Source organism: Epargyreus clarus, unplaced genomic scaffold, assembly GCF_041222505.1.
Source record: "Epargyreus clarus isolate Ecla_fem2 unplaced genomic scaffold, WU_Ecla_fem_2.2 ptg000034l, whole genome shotgun sequence".
NCBI classification, from domain to species: Eukaryota; Metazoa; Arthropoda; class Insecta; order Lepidoptera; family Hesperiidae; genus Epargyreus; species Epargyreus clarus.
The window spans coordinates 1,652,960-1,669,150 of record NW_027332239.1 but is presented as its reverse complement, the minus strand read 5'-3'; the positions used below and the strand labels follow the sequence as shown (position 1 = coordinate 1,669,150).

At 40.6% G+C, this 16,191-nt stretch overlaps 2 protein-coding genes across 12 annotated transcripts in view; both read right to left on the bottom strand.

Annotated features, from left to right (window-relative positions):
• Positions 1-14,367, bottom strand: part of l(1)G0007 (ATP-dependent RNA helicase l(1)G0007) — a 123,203-nt gene extending 108,836 nt beyond the window's left edge. The window contains exons 1-11 of one of the 2 annotated variants that reach the window (XM_073091219.1): positions 13,848-14,367; positions 13,004-13,306; positions 12,360-12,563; positions 11,862-11,956; positions 10,669-10,871; positions 10,174-10,272; positions 9,659-9,788; positions 8,815-8,904; positions 8,003-8,140; positions 7,246-7,398; positions 5,463-5,656 (exon numbers count right to left, since the gene is read on the bottom strand). In XM_073091219.1, coding sequence (XP_072947320.1) covers positions 5,463-5,656; positions 7,246-7,398; positions 8,003-8,140; positions 8,815-8,904; positions 9,659-9,788; positions 10,174-10,272; positions 10,669-10,871; positions 11,862-11,956; positions 12,360-12,563; positions 13,004-13,306; positions 13,848-14,179 — 1,941 coding nt within the window. In that variant the 5' untranslated portion in view covers positions 14,180-14,367. Of the gene's footprint in view, positions 1-5,462; positions 5,657-6,171; positions 6,359-7,245; positions 7,399-8,002; positions 8,141-8,814; positions 8,905-9,658; positions 9,789-10,173; positions 10,273-10,668; positions 10,872-11,861; positions 11,957-12,359; positions 12,564-13,003; positions 13,307-13,847 lie in introns of those variants that run through there. The other variant, XM_073091217.1, reaches the window with a different exon arrangement.
• A 581-nt stretch (positions 14,368-14,948) lies between these two features.
• The window catches only part of LOC140756122 (uncharacterized), a 163,286-nt gene continuing 162,043 nt past the window's right edge, over positions 14,949-16,191 (bottom strand). For 8 of the 10 annotated variants that reach the window (XM_073091550.1, XM_073091552.1, XM_073091555.1 and 5 more), the window contains 4 exons: positions 16,038-16,112; positions 15,545-15,622; positions 15,383-15,457; positions 14,949-15,302 (listed from right to left, as the gene is read on the bottom strand). In XM_073091550.1, the coding sequence (XP_072947651.1) occupies positions 15,066-15,302; positions 15,383-15,457; positions 15,545-15,622; positions 16,038-16,112 (465 nt within the window). In that variant the 3' untranslated portion in view covers positions 14,949-15,065. The remainder of the gene's footprint in view (positions 15,303-15,382; positions 15,458-15,544; positions 15,623-16,037; positions 16,113-16,191) is intronic. The other 2 variants (XM_073091551.1, XM_073091559.1) reach the window with 2 other exon arrangements.

Sequence of the window (16,191 nt, the reverse complement as noted above, 5' to 3'; positions counted from 1 at the left end):
GACACATAGAGGACACCATCAATGAAGCGCCAGCGTATCCAAGTACTGTCGGTACATTGCGCGGTTTTCATGTGTATCAAAAGAAAACGCTCCCTTCGTTCGCCGCGCGCGGCTTTGCGGCGCCCGCTTTGAATACAAGCGTGCCGCCGCCAGCCCTTTGTAGCGCGCCGCCGCCGACTTTGACCGCCGCCGCGCCGTCGCCCGCCCTTTGTGCGAGCGTGCCGCCGCCGCCGGCCGTCGCGTCGGTTAGAAGCGCGGGAAACGCATCAAACGCGCCGGTGCTGACCGCTACTTCTACGAGTGACGACACGACTAAAGTAGTAAGACTTTCGTCGAGTGCAGGTAAACTTTTCTGTGTTTATTGTCGTAAATCGGGACATTCGCGCGATTTGTGTCCGAAAATTAAAAGTAAGAGTGAAGTGTCCGGTTCTCAAATTTCGTGTTACGGTTGCGGTCGAATAGGTGTTATCCGTCCTAACTGCGTAAAATGTAACTCTTTCGCGTCCATTAATGTTTTACAGAACTCTAACTCGGGTTGCAAATGTTCGGGTGATGTTTCTATTTGTAATCGTTTAAATCATGATTCTGTTTATGTTCGTAATGTTACAAAAGATAAAATGTGTAAAAGAAATTTGAAAAAGTGTAAGGTTCAAGGACACTTGTCTTCACGGTCCGAGTCGAAACTCAAACGCATGCCGACAGCGTCCAAGGCTAATGATTTTGAGTCTTCAATTTGTGATAACATACCTACTCGCGAACTTTTGCCTCTGGAAGACAAGTTACCTTTCAACGGTAATAATAATAATGTATCTAAGAATGATGTTGTACCTACTTATGCATGTTTGCCTATGAGCGGAACGGTTTTGCGGACGGGGCGACCGACTGAATCGCGTGTTTCAGATTCTAGTAAGGGCCGTCCCATTCTTTATATCGAGATTTGTGGTAATACCGGTACGGGTTTAGTTGACACGGCTGCCAAGCGTTGCATTGCTGGAGCCTCACTTTATGCACTATTCCAAAGGCTAAATTTACCTTTTCGCGATAGTGTCATGTCAGTGAAGCTCGCGGACGGAGTCGTTCAAACACTGGATGTCAAACTAGTACATGTAAAGGTAAGGCTCGATCGAACTGATGTAGTAATACCTACCACCTTCGTTATTTTTCCGCACGCCGTCAACAACGAAACTCTTCTAGGCATCGATTTCTTGCGCAAAGCGCGCATTACTATTAACATGCATCGTAATACATGGTTCACGGCTGATCGACCTCATGTTACTCACCGCTTGCACTGCGAGTCTTTCCGCAGTCTTATGGGGTGTGCTTCCGCGGATTTTCTGAGGGCAGACGAGGGTACGATGTTGGAACCAGGTGAGCGTACAACACTTGCTGAAGTACTTCAGGAGTATGAAGACGTTTTTAAGGAAGGGGGAGGTCCAACACCGTTTGCTGAGCACCGAATAGAAACGGGTGATCATCCTCCCATTGCAGTTCCTCCTTATCGCCTCACTCCAGCTAAGAGGGCTATTATGGAAGCCGAGCTCGAGAAGATGTTACAGCAAGACATTATTGAAGAATGCGAGTCTGCATGGGCTGCGCCAGCATTACTCGTTCCAAAGAAAGACGGAACTTACCGTTTCTGCGTCGATTATCGAAAGCTTAATGCCGTCACCAAGAGTGATTCCTATCCATTGCCGATCATCGACGACCTACTGCAGTACACCGGTAAGAGTTGTTACATGAGCACGATAGACCTTCGCGCCGGGTACTGGCAGGTGTGTGTTCGAGAAGCCGACCAGGATAAAACCGCTTTCGTCACACCTTTTGGGGTTCACCGTTTCAAACGTATGCCCTTTGGCTTACGAAATGCGCCCGCGACGTTTCAACGCCTCGTTGACCGATTTCGTTCGGGTTCTTCTCTCAAAAACACCACAGTCTTAGGTTATATCGATGACCTTATTATAATTTCTGACAGTTTCGTGAAACACCTTGAGGATCTCCGTGCTGTATTTGACCGTCTTAGAGTCTTCAATCTCCGAGCCAACCGGGATAAATGTGTTTTTGCTCGGGAGAGTGTGAAATATCTTGGTCACATCATAATGCCTCAAGGAGTATCACCTGATCCTGATAAGATCAAGGCCATAGCTGATATGAAAGAACCTACATCCGTAAAGCATCTCAAGAGCTTCTTGCAGACCTGTTCTTGGTTCCGGAAATTCGTGCCAGATTTTTCGAAGGTCGCACAGCCTCTTACGATGCTCACCAAAAAGGCTCAGTCTTGGATCTGGGGTGACGCACAAGTCAATGCGTTTACAGAACTGAAAAGGTTACTCACCTCAACGCCAATACTCGCCCAACCGGATTATAGTTTGCCGTTTGTTATCCGCACTGATGCCAGCAATTACGCCTTAGGCGCCGCTTTGCTCCAGGGGGAGTCATCACGTGAAGAAAAACCCATTGAGTACGCGAGCCGACTTCTCACGCCAGCAGAACGTAATTATTCAACGACCGAGCGGGAGGCTCTTGCCGTCGTATGGGCTTGTGAGAAGTTCCGAGGATATATTGATGGACATCCAGTTCGTGTTGCCAGCGACCATCAACCGCTCAAGTGGTTACTTACCCTGAAGTCACCAACCGGTAGATTGGTACGATGGGCCATGAAGCTCCAGTCTTTCGATCTTCAAGTCGATTACACACCGGGAAAGGCCAACGTCATCGCGGATACGCTGAGTCGACCGCCCTGCGAAGAGGATACTCGCGAGTCCTGTGGAGTATGTACAGTTATCGTAGAGGTACCTCGATGGGATGCGACGAACGTCCGTCAATCTCAGCTCGATGACCCCGAAGTTTCGAAGATCCTTAAAGACCTGGAAGGAAAAGATGAAGTAGCTCTTAAAACGTGGACCGAAAGAGGATACCACCTTGTTAGAGGAGTGTTGTACAGGTACATCGAGGCTGACACCGAAGAACCGCAGCTCGTCGTTCCTGAAAGCCTTAGGAAACAGGTTATGTTGGAATGTCATGATTCTCCAACTTCCGGTCATGGTGGTATAGAGAGAACTCTTCACCGCATTGCCGAACGTTTTTATTTTCCCGGGATGCGTCGTTATGTAACAGAATATCTCAAGACTTGTGTAGAATGTCAACGCTACAAGCCGAGCAATGTGAAACCAGCTGGGTTGCTCCAAACACCAGTTCCGGCTCAGCGTTTTGAAGTTGTCGCCGTCGATCTCTTTGGGCCTTTACCCAAAGGACCTCTAGGTGAGAGGTGGATCCTGATAGTCGAGGACACCACAAGCAAGTGGGTGGAACTCTTTGCCCTCACCGAGGCCACGGCCATGATCTGTGCGAAAACATTAGTCAATGAAGTCTTCATGAGGTTTGGACTTCCGAGGCGTATGATTTCTGACAACGGTGTGCAATTTGTAGCCGATGTCATGCAGCACGCTATGTTTGTTCTGGGAGTCAAACAAAATCTGATACCTCTGTACCATCCAGAAGCTAATCCCGTGGAACGGAAGAACAGGGATTTGAAAGTCCAACTCGCCATATTAGTTGAGAAGGAGCACCGACAGTGGGCCGAAGCTTTGCCGTTTATCCGGTTCGCTTTGAATACTTCGTTGACCCAAGCAACAAAGCAGACTCCTGCCTTTCTTACTTTTGCCAGGGAATTGCGTTCGCCCATCTCTGTTCAAAGTGACCTTCGAGCGATAGTTGAGACCGAGAATTATGTCCCTCAGATCACGCCTTATTTGCTCAAGCTAGCCGGTATTCTCTCAGATGCTAAGGAAAGCATCGAGAATGAGCAAGATAAGAGGAAACGCGTTAAGGACAAGACTCGTCAAAACGCCGAGGGTTATGTTCCAGGTGACTTAGTCTTGTTACGCGGTCATATATTAAGTAGTACTAGTAAGGGGTTCAGTTCAAAACTCGCCCCACGGCAAGATGGTCCGTATGTTATAACTAAGAAGGTTAGTCCAACTACATACATCTTGTCTCGTTGTGGTAGACCTGACGAAATTTTGGGGAAGTACCACACCAGGGATCTGCGTCGATACCACGCTCGTCAGGACGATCAGCCGGAGCCTGTATGTCCTAAAAGACCGCGCGGTCGTCCTCGTAAAAACCCTGTCGCGTAAGTTTTACTGGTGTTTGACCTGTCGTGAGGTCACCTGACTAGGTCAAAAGGGGGAGACTGTAACGCCGCCTTATATAGCATCGGTTCGCTCGCGCCTTTACCTACGTCTCCGGCGCCGCGAGTTTCGTTCGCTCGTTCCCCCGTTCGCCGCGCCAGTCCGCTTTACGCCGTCTTTATGAATACACGCTTTTGTGCAAGTACCAACCGACTATCATTCCGTGTCTCCCGCCCTCAGTTGAATCTTTTACATAGTATAAATTTGTTCATCATCACTATGACTTCAATAATAATTCGAGACGAAATAACTAGTCGAACTCGCACATGGAGGCTTCGGTACCATCAAATGTTCATGTTATATTTTACTTATTTTTATAAAATAACCCTGTTAAAATATGTTTTATTGTTCTTATTTGTATTTATTATAATAGTAGTTATAGTAGTAAACGGATTGTAAAAAATTCAACTGTCTTACTAGTACGGTTTAACAGTTAGATCGAAAAATGCCGAAAAATACCAGTTTGTTGTATGGACACCCCCTTTAATATTCGACTTTATTTTCTTTTTAGTATTTGTTGTTATGGCAGCCACCATTATGCCTCCTTTGTAAAATTTCAAGTGTCTATCTATTACGGTTCCAGAGATGTTTCCCTGTGACAGACGGACAGACAGCGAAGTCTTAGTAATAGGGTTACGTTTTTACCCTTTGGGTACGGAACCCTAAAAACTACTTTTATCTCTTTACGTGATGAAAAATACATTCTAGGTACAGTTCATCATTTTTCCTTTAATCTTTCTTTGATTTTGAGAACGTTCAGTTCACTACGTTCCGCTGTAGTATAAAATGTTAAACATAAACAAAATTGTTTAGTAATCAAAATACCGTATTTCTGGAATAAATAACCGTAACATATGTACCAATTAGGTTAATTAGTATATGTTTCAATCTATAAACACTTTGAATACTTTAATGAATCCAAGTGGCGAAAACGTGATATATCATCATAAAAACTCATTAATAAATTGACAACGAAAATTTACGTTTTATATGACATTGGTATATAGGGCTATAAATGTAATGAGTTTTTCTTTTTATTTATTTAAACCATGCTCTACTTACATTAATAAACTATATTACAATATATATTTTTTAATCCTTTATTGTCTTTTAAAAAGGATGTCACAAAGAGCAACCTTACAACATTCTGCACCTAACGCTAAAAGTTTGTACGAAAAATTAGACTCCAAACACATTTATGCCAAGCATACCTGAAAATAATTTAAACATAATAAAATAAACTGTATTACAGTTTGAATAGAAAGTACTCACCTCTCTCAGCAAGCCAAACAGCATGTCGGTTGACAGAGACCTCTCGTGGGCTTCGTCCATGATGATAGCGCAGTAGTGGTCGAGGTCGGGCTCGCGAAGACCCTCCCGTAGTAGGATGCCGTCAGTCATGTACTTGATCACCGTGTTGGGAGACGTGCAGTCTTCGAAACGGATCGCGTAGCCCACTTCTTCGCCTAAAGATAAGTAGATAAACGATTAGAGAGAATAGAGTAGTATTAGATAAATGATTTATTGGTATTTGAAATATAGATGTAATGAAGATTGGTAATTGGTAGAACTTGTTGTTCTTATTGTTGTCGTGGTTCGACTCCGGAGGCACCACCGCCACACCTTTTTCTGCCTAAAAACATCAGGTTGCAGAGAATTGTAGAGCAGATATATTTATCTAAAACATTCAAACTTACTTTCTTAGCGGTAGCAACACATCTGTCGCTGCTCTCAATTAGGAATTTTATTTTATCTGGAATTGATTACATATGTCCATGGGTGACAATAGCCACTTACCATCAGGTCATTCAATATTTGAAAAAAAAGGAGTGGTAGAGGAAGCGGGTGGTAGTAGTCGCAGTAGTTGTTAAAACATATTTCCTTTCGTCGCCGGCTGTAGCCCTCCTCGTGCAGGTACTGCGTCAGCTGGGTGGTACGCCGCGCCCGGCTCGCCTGAACACACTCAACCAGAGCAACGCACCCAACTTGACCCCCATCTCGTCGGAGACGCGCTTGGCGACGGACATGGCGGCGACGCGGCGCGGCTGCGTGCAGCCGATGCTCCCGCGCCGGCTGTAGCCCTCCTCGTGCAGGTACTGCGTCAGCTGGGTGGTACGCCGCGCCCGGCTCGCCTGAACACACTCAACCAGAGCAACGCACCCAACTTGACCCCCATCTCGTCGGAGACGCGCTTGGCGACGGACATGGCGGCGACGCGGCGCGGCTGCGTGCAGCCGATGCTCCCGCGCCGGCTGTAGCCCTCCTCGTGCAGGTACTGCGTCAGCTGGGTGGTACGCCGCGCCCGGCTCGCCTGAACACACTCAACCAGAGCAACGCACCCAACTTGACCCCCATCTCGTCGGAGACGCGCTTGGCGACGGACATGGCGGCGACGCGGCGCGGCTGCGTGCAGCCGATGCTCCCGCGCCGGCTGTAGCCCTCCTCGTGCAGGTACTGCGTCAGCTGGGTGGTACGCCGCGCCCGGCTCGCCTGAACACACTCAACCAGAGCAACGCACCCAACTTGACCCCCATCTCGTCGGAGACGCGCTTGGCGACGGACATGGCGGCGACGCGGCGCGGCTGCGTGCAGCCGATGCTCCCGCGCCGGCTGTAGCCCTCCTCGTGCAGGTACTGCGTCAGCTGGGTGGTACGCCGCGCCCGGCTCGCCTGAACACACTCAACCAGAGCAACGCACCCAACTTGACCCCCATCTCGTCGGAGACGCGCTTGGCGACGGACATGGCGGCGACGCGGCGCGGCTGCGTGCAGCCGATGCTCCCGCGCCGGCTGTAGCCCTCCTCGTGCAGGTACTGCGTCAGCTGGGTGGTACGCCGCGCCCGGCTCGCCTGAACACACTCAACCAGAGCAACGCACCCAACTTGACCCCCATCTCGTCGGAGACGCGCTTGGCGACGGACATGGCGGCGACGCGGCGCGGCTGCGTGCAGCCGATGCTCCCGCGCCGGCTGTAGCCCTCCTCGTGCAGGTACTGCGTCAGCTGGGTGGTACGCCGCGCCCGGCTCGCCTGAACACACTCAACCAGAGCAACGCACCCAACTTGACCCCCATCTCGTCGGAGACGCGCTTGGCGACGGACATGGCGGCGACGCGGCGCGGCTGCGTGCAGCCGATGCTCCCGCGCCGGCTGTAGCCCTCCTCGTGCAGGTACTGCGTCAGCTGGGTGGTCTTGCCGCTGCCCGTCTCACCTGGGACAACATACATTACAATTAAATGTCATGTAACAATTAGATAAAATACCCGTCACCAATTCTCCAGGTAACTCATGGAACGATGGCTACTACATGAACGACGCGCACAAATACACGTATAACCAAATGACCCAAAAGTCTTGATCATCTGAAATTCCCCGACTCACACTTGACCATTTTTTTACTTTTTAATTGGCACTTTATTACTTCAAGGCTGACTCTTGTTTGTACTATTATCATTATTAGAGCAATACAAATAATGTTTAAGAACCAATACATGGAGACTACCTTTATTTTTTACATGTTAAAAATATCTATCAGTTATACTAAATTAATATTGCTATTAATATGGCAGGACATAAAATGTGTAACAATTTGAATCTGCTCGCATTTTATCCCACACATATACAAATCCACTCACCAATAATTTGTTTTTAAAATAACTTTATTTGAAATAATACAGATACACAAACGTAAATATTCAATAAATCACTAAGTGATAAGGGTTTTTCACCCTTAATATTTTTCTATTTATATGGCAACACAACGTTTTCCGGGTCAGCTAGTTATATCTATATCTTTTGAATAACAAAGTACTCACCGACAATAATGATGACGTTGTTCTCCCGGATGACCTGCATCAACTCCTCGCGCACAGCGAACACGGGGAGGTACCGCCTCTGTTCACCTATCGACTTCTTTTTCACAAAGTCAGACTTGGATTCTACTTCTTTTTCAGCTGTAACAGTAATAATAAACTTAAGTAAAAAAATATATATAAAAAAAATAAAACCGACTTCTATGTCACTGAACACACAATCAGGTTTTTCCAATTTTCCGGGAAAACTGGCGAATATTTTCAAATTTCCTCGAAAAGGAACCCCCTGTGAAACTAGCCGCGTACAATGGTATTTGAATCATGTCGATCGGTCGCGGCATCGCGAAAAAATCGCTGAAGATACATAAAAAAAAAATAAGTGTCGAATAGATAACCTATTTTCCTTTGGGAAGTCGGTTAAAGACTTATGATAATTAACGAAAAATTTAACAATATCATTCAATAATTAAGAAATACCATCATTACAAACATTTTTTTTTATAATTCATAGATTAGTAAAGATTACTCACTCCTAACAAGATAATGCACCCAGTTTTGAGAATTGAAATTGTTGTGTAAAAAAGTTTTGCTACGTCTCCGTGCTAAAATGTCACTAAAATATTTGAAATAATTATTTATTTATTACGTAAATTATGCAATATTAGTTATTTATTCGTAAATTTTCTCTAAAAATGTTTTTATTTGTCAAGAATTCAAAAAAAGAACTTACTAAAATAAGCTGTTTGTGGCTTCATTCAATTTCAAGGCAGCGAAGTATCTTTACTAATCTATGTTATAATTGATAATATTCTTACTTTTGTCCAAATGTTCAGCATACTTGTAGGCTTGTCTTGTTGGTCCATCCTCCAGCTCTTCTTGCTCTTTCTGTATTCCCATTATATTACCTGAAAGTGTCATGTAATATGAGATGTTAGGATTTCATTTATATTTAGCTTATGAAGATATATGTACAATGTACATATTTGTTTTATTTCACTTAAATTTCCCCTAATAGGCTATGGCAGCACCACCACCAACTTATCTGTCATATGGCAGCGTTGATAAATGAGATGTGTACACATTTAATAATTGGCCAAGTGCAAGTATAACTCGCACTTTTCATATATATTTTTTTATTTTTAGTATTTGTTATTACAACAGCTACTGAATTAAATACATTGTGAAAATTTGTACTGTCTACCTATTACAGTTCAATAAAAAAAAAGCGAAAAACGTCGAGTAATAGTGGTTTCTTGTACGGCGACTCCCATTTATTTTCAACTTTTTTTATTTTTAGTATTTGGTGTTATACCAGCCACCATAATGCATCCTCTGTAATAAATTCAAGTGTCTACTTATTACGGTTCCAAAGATAGGGCCCTGTGACAGACAGTGAAGTCTTAGTAATAGGGTTCCATTTGTACCCTTTGGGTACGGAACCCTAAAATCGTGACATGACAAAGATACTTATATGAGGCGTTGCAACTTAATCTTCAATGGGTCATCACTGAAGTCGGGTAGAACCATATTTCAGGTTGATTACATAATATATGCCCAAAATGAGTAGTCCACTTGATATATTAACTTTTCACTATATACCATTAGGTCTACCTAATGGTAATCAATTCAATTCAATTTCATAATACAAAAATAACATACCAATCTTGGTCCCCTCTAATTTCCAATGTTTCTTTTGCGCCTTGCGTCTTTCCTTTTGTTCTCTGAAAGCTTTCACTAAAGCTGAACCTTTACGAGCGTTGATAGCCATATCGGATGTGGGATCTTTTACCTAGAACCATGGAAGCAGAAAAAGCATATTAGAAAAAGCAATGAATGTACTGTACTGTGATACATTCTAGTATTTATTTATTTTACTTATGTGATATATGAGGCTGTTAAAACCGGAGTGACCTAACTGCATTTTAATGATTTTTGACCTGTCTGTGTTTTCGTAATTAAACATGTTATATAGTCCACGTAAAACTGCTAGTCAGCTCTGAATAAAGAAATGAATCGCGTCGCATTTTACTTTTCTCCATATTGTAAATCAAGTTTTTGTAGTTAGGCTACTCTGGTTCTTAACAGCCTCATATTAAATTGTTATCTAGCCAAATTTTTATCTAGCTTTTAAACATTTTTAACTTTTTAGTTTCAATAGTTTAGTGTATACTTACAGGTATAACTGGTTCTGGCTGTTTCGTGAATACAATACGACCATCGAGAAATGGTGGCACAATATTATGGACCAGTAGGTGCACTCTGTCAACACTTTCCTGTAAATTAACAAATTCACATTTATAATCCGAATATTACACACTTCCTAAATCTTAGGAATAAAATTAATGTGCCAGTCAGGGAATTTGGCACACAACAATTTACAAAACAGAGTTTTAATATTGAAATACAAAGCGTAATGTCTCGTACAAAACATTATAAGTAATGATCACATCACGTTTTAAGCACGCTAAAATAATGATGTTTTTAAAGTCCCATATCCAAAATCAAACCTTATATTCATTGTCAATCTAACAAAGGTGGAGTTCAATATATTACAATTGTGCTACATGATTCCTCTTTAAATTGCTAACCGTCATCAGAGTTTAAAGATTTTTACGATCAATTTAACATCCAGGTCAATAAAGGTTAACAGAAAAAACAACACAGCTCACCTCATCCAAATCATTATTAATATTGATAGAGTGCACCACACCGCTGGTGAGCATTCTGTTTCGCTCCCACAGCTCGTTGTCCTTGTCTATCTGCTGGCGCGCGGCGGACACCTTGCGGTTGCGACGTTTCTCTATTTGCTCCTCCTTCTTCGCAACGTACTCCGCGCTTGTGCCCGCGAAAGGATCTGATTCGTCTGCTTCACCTAAAACCATAGATAAGTATAGGTATCTCACCCCCTTGTAATTGAAGGAAGCCATTAAGCGACTTAAACGGCTGACAGAATTGTAATGGCTGTCATGGTGTGATTTACCCGGAGCAATACCGACGTGCGCAGTTAAGACACGAAATCTAAGAAAAAGTACGAAGAAATATCGTTTAATATTTTAATATTTTTCAAACACGAAAACAGATGACAGTTACAATGGTAAAAAGATTACATTTTCTTGTTAGGAGCGAGTAATTTTTACTAATGCTTATGAAATGCATATTATTACAAAAATATTCTGTGAAGTCAATCACAGATGCGTTTCATTGTTGAAAAGGCTCTCTCAGTACTTATACAAGCTACATGGTAACATCGTTAGAGTCATTCAGGAAATTGTACAACGCCATCTAGTTATTTATAATGTGTAGATAATTTATATTAAATTGTTGTATGGTTTATATCTATTTCTTTATCCTAGATGATTTTTGATCCATACATAGAATTATCTATGTATATGCAATTTTAGTAGTGAATAGATATACGAGTAATAATAAATTCAGTGATAGCCAAGTGGTTAAAAAACTCAGCCTTTTGATTGAAAGGTCCGAGTCAAATCGCAGGCACCTCTGATTTTTCAAAATTATGTGCGTATTAGAAATTAATGATCATTTGCTTAAATGGTGAAGGAAATAATTGTGAGGAAACTTGCATACCGAAGACTAAAAAAAGTCTGCCTATATGTACTTGGTCAGCGCAGTAGACTATGACCTAGTCCTTCTCATTCAGACAGGAGCTCCATGCCCATCACTGTCCCACTGCTGGGACAGTAATGGGCTGATGATGATGATGAATAAATTCGAAGAGAAAGGCAGGGATAAGTAGGACGGTGGTACAGAAGAGTTTCAGCATATATTCTGCCATTTGTTTCTTTATGTTGTAAGTGTAAATAAATTTTTTTCAACCAAAAATGTTTTTTTGTGATCTTACCTTCGCCCATATTATACCAGGCTCTGTCCAGTTTCTTCTCAGCTTCTTGCCAATCTGGATCATCCACATCAACCGCACGGCGTGAACTGACCCATCTGTTAATTTTATAAAAAGTTATGAAACTTTTAAACTTTTTTTGTTTTCAGAATTAAAATAAATAAAAAAGCATATAATCTGTATAGAAACAAAATTAAATCATTATTGAATTAAATTTTGGCTTATCATACTCTTACAAATATTCAGGAGGAAGTTTGAGTGAATCATCTTTCCTTAAATGGATATAAATTTCAGAAACAAATTATATTTTTGCAGGGTTGCAATTTTTAGATCAATTTACATTTTAGGATTTTAGAAAGTTAATAGACAGTATTATTTAGCGAGATGTGACCCTGGACTCTAGTAAAATTTGTAATTGTCTCTAGCAAAATTGGATATAATCATTAACTGATTTCACAAACTAAATATAATAGTAAAACCTAAACAGAATGGTAATCTTACTTGTGTGGTGTGGCCCTTGGAGTGTTATCATATGGTCTTCCTTTATAATCTCTGGTAGGTCTCCGGTCACTTCTCTGTGATCGATCTGGCCCGTCTTTTGCAAGAGGTGTAGGAAAGTCCCAACTGGACTTGCGTACAGATGTCTTTGTGTCCTCGTCATCATCATCCCAAGCTGTCTTGTCAGTTGGCTTCAGTACTTTTATGCTGGAATACAAATTGTTTTTATACTAATAGTAAAAAAGTTCTTCTCTCCATATCAAAACACCTTGTGAAGTAGTGGTAAACATTCAAAAAGTGCTCTGTAAAGAACCGCTTTGGAATAAAACAATTGATTTGATTTGATTGAAACTCTCACATGTTACTTACTCACATAACACGGATATGAGATATTGATACAGGCATGTAACATAACTGTAAGGTTTAATTCTTTTCAATTGATGAATTATTTTATACTATTTCAATAAGAACAAAAACATAGCTTTCTTTAAATTAATTTATTTTGTAGTTTATCAAATAAGTTTAGTATGTAACCCATTATAGTAAACCTTTTGGGCTAACTTAGTTTTGAGCCTTAATTTTTTTTATATAATAACTTATTTTAAAATAATAGAATATGTACTTTAGAATAATTTTTGAAACAATACCTCGGACTACTAGGTTCATCTTTAAACCTTGGCTCATAATAACTCCTCCTTGAGCTGTCTCTATCAGTATTCCTATCCCGTCTATAACTATCTCTGTCCCTGTCCCTCCTCTCCGAATCCCGCCTTCTGTCTTTGTCATCTCTATATCTATCCCTTTCTTTTCCATCATCATCTCTTCTAGCCTTGTCTCTGTCGCGCTTGTCATAACGAGATCTATATAGACGGTCATCTTCATCATCTTTTGAACGGGTATTCTTTTCTTCTTTAGTGGAGTTGTGGACTCCCTTTAGCTCTTTGTCTTTTCTGTAAAAACAATTTCAACATTAAGGATTTTAAATTAATTTTATATAAACTATTGATTGCTAAATGTTGTCTTATTCTAGACTAGCTTACATGCTTTCCTTCTATAATGTTGTAGAAAGTGTAGTACATATAGTAGCATGAAATCCACAAGAGAGCAATAGCATCTTTATACAGACATGTATATTGATGCACTGTTAAAATTAGTTACTGAATGAATAGATAAAATATAAAGGTCACATCCAACTTTTTAATTGACTGTGGACAGTAATGTTTTTTGAGCATATGTATGTATTTCACATTAATTGATGATGTTTACTGCATTGTAAGAAATTAATGTCGTTCGATTCATATAAATTGTGCGAGTCACACAGGCTATATTTGGCGAGCAGTTGGGATTTTAGTTTTTATAATAATTCATCTACTTGAGAAAATATATTTACAAACATAAGTAGCATAACTTCAGCAAAGTACATTCAATATACAACGGCAAAATATATTGTGACATGTTTAGGAAAGAAACCAAAAAAATACGAATATGTACTTTTGTAATCTCTCCAACATTCTCTCTCGAGCTTGTTCTGACAGACCGCCCGTGTAAGTCGGCGTTTCTTCATTATGTTTCCTGTATTTCCGTTCCCGTGTGCTCGAGGCACAGCTTTTGTTGTACGCATCTTCACCATCGTTTTCTTCGTTTTGAAACGAAATTAGTCGGTTCTGCTTCCTCTTAGCCGCTGCTAACTTGTCCAAGCCGAGTAACGAAGGCTTCACGAAGTTAAACTCCTCCGGGTTTGCCTTCTTTTTGATAATTAGACCGCCAGGAGCGTCAGCAGACGTTCCCTCCAAACGATGCAAGTTTTCGTCGCTGTCAGCCATTACTACAACTTTTGTAATTCACTGTTATTATTTTAAGTGTAAGAATTATCCTACTATGAAACTTTTACTAGGAATAAATAAAAGTTAAAAAAAAAACAAGTTGCAAAACAATTCGAAAGCAACCAATTTGACATATATTGTATATTGTGACAATGAACAATAATATGACAGCAACAGTTAGGTTATGTTGACATTTCATTCAAAAAGTTGCCAGTGCAAATAGTAACACTTTACCAGAACCGAAGGCATAATATTTGTTGGTTTAGGTACTTATATTTTGTTTTATATCCATGGGCAATAATAATTATATAAGGCTTGTAAAACAGTATTGTATATATATTTTAAGGTGGAAGGACCCTCTGTATTTCGACTTGGGCGGCAATCCCATCATATATATTTTTACCTGTTAACAACAGCGTTAAGAGCTTCGAAGCTTTGATTTGAAGGGTGTGGTAAGGAGGAGGAGACATACTTTTCAGAGGCATTGCAACTTAGTCCTCGGGGTAGCAGCGCATTTGTGGCCGACCTCAGATAGGAATCTAATTATATCTGGGGTTGATTACAAATGTCCACCGGCGACAGTTGATGTCAGAAGATGTACTGAATTAAGCTTTTCTAACAAGAAAGTAAAACCAATTCTTTTCTTCCAACAAAATGTATTCCAGAAATATAGTAAGCTTTTTGTATGTATATCTAATGTATGATGATGACATGAGGCAGACAGGTTACCTGATTCACATTTGCAACACCGTCGCCTATGGATATTTGCAACACCAGAGGAATCGCCAATGCATCGTTGGGTTTGAAGAAAAGCTCTTTTTGCACCTTTCTTGAAGAACCTCATGTCAGAGCACTCAGAGAATGACTCGAAAAGAGTAAAAAGTGGTTAACTGGAATCTAAATCTATGTCATTGAAGTTTGGTGATTTTAATTTGTTTATAATTTTTTTAAGGGACAAGTTCTTTCTTTTGAGGCGTCTGGCTTGTTGTTGTAAAGTTTTAATTTTTTTAGTTTTTTCTCTTAAACGGATGTCCTGCTTCATTATCTTTTCTCGTAGTTTCTTTATCCTCAGTGAGTCAAGCACGGGGTTACAAGCAGGTATTGGCCTTTTATTGATATAATTCTGAAACAATAAACATAATACTGAAACATATAGTCTATTAATAAAAATACGCAATTAAATTATCTCTGCAAAATATTTACAATAATTGTGACAGAAGATGTTTTCGGTTTTGGAAAGCAGGTACTCTTAGCCTTCACCATAGGCCCTTGTATGTTCTGTAACAATATAATTGATTATTGATTTAAAAAAACTGAACAAATGAATTAAAATTAAGTATAGGTAAGTTATTTTCTACGAATTACCAAAACTTCTTTGGGAGAATCAGTCGGCGGTGTAATGTAGTAGCATTCTGTAGCCTTGCTAGATTGAACTGGTTCATCCTACAATAATACAATACCTTTTATTCGTAAAGAAAAAATATTAATTAATAAAAATATACAATTAAAGCTGCTTTATAAATTATTTACAAGAACGGTGACAGAAGATGTTTTAGGTAACGAAAGACAGATACGCTCAATCTTTACCCTAGGGCCTTGTATGTCTTGTTACAATATAATTCATTATTGATTTAAGAAGCTGAATGATTGAATTAAATTTAAGTATAATTAATTCATTTTCTAGGGCTTACTAGAACTTCGGTGGAACAAGTAGTCAGAAATGTAATGCTGTTGCTGTCTTTAGCCTCATTAGGTTGAACGGATTCATCTTACAATAATATAATACCTTCTTTTCGTAAAATAAATACAAATATACAAATAAGAATATACAGTTAAATCTGCTCTGCAAAATATTTACAAGAACTCTTACAGAAGATGTGCTCGGTGATGGAGGACAAGTAGGCTCAATCTTTACCACAGGGCCTTGTATGTCCTGTAATAATATAATTTATTGTTGATATAAAAAGCTGAATGATTGATTTAAAATTAAGTATAATTAATTCATTTTTAAG